Consider the following 5513-nt stretch of genomic DNA (forward strand, 5'->3'; position numbering starts at 1 on the left):
AAGATGACAATAACAAGTTCAATTTAAAACTTTTGCGGCTCTAGGAGCAATAATCAAGCTTTTTGAACTTTAATAGATCTTGATCACATGAAAGTTAAGCAAAGAATCCAAATCACAATAAGTTAATGTACCAAATCAATACATTGTTAACGAAGACTAGCTCAAAAGTTAAATGTGAATTACGATTGTTAATTTCGAAGTCCAATTTAAGTCTACTGAAATTTTAAGAGTCAAATTGAATCCGACTTCGCATTTCAGGGCCAATAACTTGCCATAGTTACATAATCATAATCACATATTAAAATACAAACCCCCACTACTACCTCATTCACATAACAAAAGACAAACCAGAGCCACCCAACATCCATCATCAAGATTCCAGAGCAATTATATGTATTATGTAACAAACCCATAACTGGGGAGATTATCCAAAAATGAAAAACCTATAGTTGCATAGCCTTACACCAAGCCAAGAAACCATATACCGGCCACCCCACATTTTCAGTAACCACTCGCCAAGCCCGATGCTCTCTCTGTTCTCCTTTTGGCATAGCCATCAAGAGAACAAGGAGAACTATACTTTGAGACCGCTATACCAACCCCTGGAGTCTATCGACAACCTCGAACACACTTGTAAAGACTGAACTAGGAGAATGACAAACACACACCAGATCCCACACATCAATAACTCAGAGCAACATCTCTCAACAGTACCAAATTGAAGATTCAACTGTAGTGATCATCAAAAAATCTCCTCCACCAAACAACAGCAGCAAAGTGCTGCCAAGCTGCATGCAAATGTGAAGAAGTTAAACCCAGATGGTGAAAAGGAAAAATGTAACAAGAAATATAAGAGTGAAACTAAAAGGATTTAAGTTTAAGATAATTTTTTTTGCTAAAGAAAAGGTAATCTCTTGAGCTGAAATAAGACAATTCCAAAGCTTAAAACCAGTTGATAATCCAAGTAGTCATATCAAATCTTGGGTTCAGGTTAACATATTTTTAACAAACATTAAATCATGAATGCATTATAGCAACTTAAACAGAATGAGATGCAACAAAGGCATGAATACTTGTCACCAATATAAGCTAAATGCTTTATCAAATTTTGACATTTGATTTATCTTAATCTAAAGTTCAAGAATGCCGAATTTGTATCATAAGAAATTAACAAGAAAGGTAATTCTGGAAGTTGACTTCAATTAAGGAACAAAAACTTGACTAGGTTAACGAAAATATTTTTACCAAAAAAAATTGAAAATATAAATGACGGGGCCCATTTGTTGAAGGATTCATATTCAGCTTATATTATTCATCATTTTCCTTCCAGAAATCCAAGAATTGTTCGTTTATCTATTTTTAATTATATCCATTATATTCTTTCATGAAATTTTACAAGACCAAAGAAATATAACATGTGGGACCCTAACATATTATTCCTTGTTGATGTGATGTGATGTGAGATGTATTTAGGGATTCCACAGAGAAAAGCAGTATTGGTGCCAATAGCTCTGCTATAGCGTTAGATCTTTATGATGATGCAGAAGTTAACCTTTTTTTCACTGTGGAGGTCATCATTCAGAACATATTGCTTACTTTGGAGAAGTGGTTTTTGTTTGTGCTCACCAAATCGCTAACTCTCCTTTACTGTTGAACAAGATGTGAAGCTTACACCATGTAATACTCCTATCCCGTCCCATTAAAAATGAGTTGACTCAGTTTTCAAAGAGAAGTGAATACAAACAACAAATTCTTATTTGTCTCACTATTCTAAACTCTGGTTATCAGTGACCACATGGTGCACCACTGTCTTACCTTGAGTCACATCAATGGTTAGAAATTCAGAAATGTCCCCTTTAAAATGGAACCTTAGATACCCATTCAGGGGTTATCTCTTGACAGTGTTTAATTAGGCTACATTTTAGTAGGCTGTGATTTTGCTAACTTACAAAATTTGTGGTTCCTTTTAGCAACTCAATTCTCTAGATGCCAAATCTATACCAACACTTACAGTATGAAACTATGAATGCATTTAAATGAAGTTTTGTTCGAATGTGAACAGTACTTATTCACTGCAAATGTTATCATGAATTGGAAGTTTTATAGGCTGATTTCAATTAAAGGATCTCTTCTCTTAGCCCTTCTAGAAGCAAATTATAGCCTATCAACCTTAGGGTTGTTTCATAAGAGTTATCAGATTGTTGCATTCAAACCTTCCATAACAATAATTAAAGATACTACACTCTACATTCTCGGCCTGGTGAGCTCACACTTCACAGTACCTTTATCCACGACAACCCTCTTCCAACTGAAGGTACTCAGTTTATTTCTCACACCACTGCAGGCAAGCTGGCTTGGTTGGCTCTGACCCATAGTTTTGCATTCCTCTTAATCATAATTTGGGGCTCAATTATGTTATGATTCATTATTGGGTGGCGAATACTGTTTTAGGCAAGATGGGGCACTTATCTTATGGTCTAGTGGCAAATTATTTTGGATGACTGCACACTGGCCAGCAAGTAATTTCTGGACATTACTAGCTATTTTGTCACCTGCTCTACTTCTTGTTAACCATGCCCATGATAAAAGGCATTTTCATTTGAGACTTTACACAATAATAGCAAAAATTGAGGTTCAGATCTATGCACTGTTTCTGGTGCAAGATTCCTGAGAATTTTGGAAAGAAAGTAATGCCTGACCAGTGATCAAATTGCAATCATTTTCCCCTACCTCTACTTCAACTTGTTGAGTAGAAAATAACTGAAGAAAGTAGAAAGGCATCATCAAGACAAAAAAAAAAGTGATCCAATAAAAATAGTCAGTTTCTATTAAGGTTGAAAGGGTTTCTACTTGTTCCGTAATATAGGAGCAGAAGGGTTATCTATCTCGTCATATTTTAGTGTTTAAGAATTACTTTAAGTTGCACACTTAGGGTGTGTTCATTAGTTGAGCTTTCAGAAAGGAAAGGAAGGGAGAGGAGGGAAGGGAGGGGTTTGGGGACAGCATTAAGGGACTCATAATTAGATAGAAGCAGAAGAAAAGGATGTTTAATTTTATGGGTTCTACCATGTCACGCTAGATGAGTGGAGCAGCGATCCTTGGGAAGGTCATTGCTTACATGGAAATCATCATGCAAATACTTGATTTATAGAAAATTGTCCACTTTCTTCCTCAGTTTTGTGTCATAAATAAACGAGGGTGACATTTTGGCTAAGAATTTTATATGAACTTTAACGTCCAAAGCATGTCATTTCTGCTTTGGACATGAAAGATTGCTAACAAGTTTGCAATAAGCATGGTGCATCATCACATTGTGCACTAGATCAATCAACAGGAAAATTTAATATTAGTTTAGGATTATTAGTAAAGCATTGTAATAAAAAATTGTTTAGTCTTAAACATCCCACTTTGGCTCCTGTTTCTCTTTCCCCCAAAAAAAAAATGTGCAAGTGCAACTAATCCCGATGTGTCAGTGCAAATTGTGCCCCCAAATTTGTTAACATTTCTCAGTACTTGTCATCAATCATCCAATGCTTGTTTGGAAATCATGAACTACTTAAATGTTTCCAAAGAAAAAGAAAAAGACATTGAATCAACAGGTAGAGGGGAGGGGGATGAATAAGCCATTGGATTTCAAGTTTCAGATAACACGCCTAAGATAAAGATCAACTATGAACATCCACCAAAGAATCAATCACTTATCATCAACGGTCATCTCATCTGGCAAAAAACACCTAAGCACCATTTCTACAATAATTCAATTATTCAATAGCAAGTAGAATATCAATATCGCTCCTCGGCGAGTGAATAACTCTCATTGCTGTTCCAATATACACCCTCCCTCATTATGAAAAATTGAAACACCCTTGGATAGTTGGATCAATGTATCTGGATACAAATACAACTATACAAGTACAAATAAAAATACCGATCCCAAAAATGTACCAAATTTCCCATTGACATGTAAACGGAACCGAGGGAGTACAATATAGGAACTGCTTAGAAAGCCAAAAACCCTAGAAAACCATGCAATACCACACAAAAAAGCAAAGAATCATACCAGCCTTGAAGAAAACCGGTATCATTGTGGTGATGATGATGATGATGCTCGCATTGATATTGGGGCTGAGGAGGATAACTGTCATTGAAATACCCTTGGTACCCTTGGTATTGTGGGGGCGGTTGTGGAGGATACGCCGCGTAGCCAGCAGGGGGTGCGGGTGGAGGCGGAGGGTAGGCGTGGTACGACGGTGGCTGCGGGGGTGCTGTAGGGTATCCGGGCGGTGAGTACCCTTGTGGCGCAGGATAAGGTGTTCCGTACCCAGGGGGAGGGTATGATTCTTGGGGAAGTCTCTGGTAATTGCTCATCTTTTTTATTTTATTTTTCTTTTGGTTCTGGGATTGGAGGGAGGAAGGGAGGGAGGGCTCTCTGCTCTATCTGCTGTTGCTGTTGCGTGCGTGAGAGCGAGGAGAAAATGGAAGAATGTTCCTCTCAATTGTTAAATAATCAGTTGTATGGACAAATAATCAGCTGCCAAGTGTTGAATAAGGAATTAAACATAATATTATATCATTAATTGAATTTATTATTTTTAGTCATACTAGCGGCTCAACAGGCACTATCGTGCCTGTTCAGCCGCTTTTCTATTATTTTTTTTAAATTAAAATTTATTTTTTGCTAATATATTATTTATTTTTTAAATTTATTAGATAAATATTTTTTTATTATTTTAATATTAACATCACTTTATTTATATAATATTTTATTAAAATTAAAACTATTATAAAAAAAATTTTAAAATATTAAATTATAAAAACACACAATAAAGAGGTATATATATATATATTTCAAAAAATAATGATAATAATATTATCCTGATTCAAAAAAATTATATATAAATCAAAATACATATTAGTTGTTTACAAAAGATAATTTTTACTTAAATATCACATATATTTATATTTGTGTTCATATTTTTTAAGTGGTAGGCCAAAATATGAATCTGAAGAGGTCTTCATTTTCTTATAAGTAATAAAAAAAAAAAGAAGAAATGAGAATGTTTATTTTTTTATTTTTAAATATCAAACTATAAGAATAATTAATAACAAAATAGGAGAATATAAAAATTGTGCACTTGAAAAAAATCTTCGTAGTTCATCATACATATCCTTATTAATAACTTTTTGAGTCTTGAACAACTATCAGATTTATTTACTACAAAAATAACTATATAAACACTTCAAGATTATTCAATTAAATTGATTCCTTAATATAGTAGGGACAAATTCAATTAATTCAATTAATTATAGATTTGATAAAATAATTTAAAAATTAAAAAATATATTTAAAAATAAATATAAAAATTTTATAAGTTATTTAACTTTTAGACGTTCAAAAATTATAAATTTAAATTAAATAAGATATTAAAAAATTTATTATGTTGTTATTATGTGTAATAAAATTAAGATAAATATTTATAAAGTAATTATTTATAAATATTATAAAGTTTATT

General features: G+C 33.4%; 1 protein-coding gene across 1 annotated transcript; it reads right to left on the reverse strand.

The window, feature by feature from the left end:
- Window positions 1-211: 211 nt before the first annotated feature.
- LOC130936728 (cysteine-rich and transmembrane domain-containing protein WIH2-like) lies at window positions 212-4459 on the reverse strand. The gene is made up of 2 exons (XM_057866868.1): window positions 4061-4459; window positions 212-788 (listed from the first exon to the last, which is right to left on the reverse strand). Exons 1-2 carry the CDS (start codon window positions 4366-4368, stop codon window positions 743-745), a joined length of 354 nt encoding a protein of 117 aa, XP_057722851.1. The 5' UTR covers window positions 4369-4459; the 3' UTR covers window positions 212-742.
- Between the last annotated feature and the right edge of the window lie 1054 nt (window positions 4460-5513).

The sequence above is a fragment of the Arachis stenosperma genome, chromosome 6 (assembly GCF_014773155.1).
Source record: "Arachis stenosperma cultivar V10309 chromosome 6, arast.V10309.gnm1.PFL2, whole genome shotgun sequence".
Taxonomy (NCBI): Eukaryota; Viridiplantae; Streptophyta; class Magnoliopsida; order Fabales; family Fabaceae; genus Arachis; species Arachis stenosperma.

What these genes read in the sequence shown, in the direction of transcription:
- LOC130936728 (XM_057866868.1), bottom strand. Translation starts at nt 4,368, where the DNA reads ATGAGCAATTACCAGAGACTTCCCCAAGAATCATACCCTCCCCCTGGG. An exon ending in ACCGGTTTTCTTCAAGGCTG is followed by an intron (nt 789 to 4,060) that starts GTATGATTCTTT and finishes ATTTGCATGCAG; the next exon opens with CTTGGCAGCACTTTGCTGCT.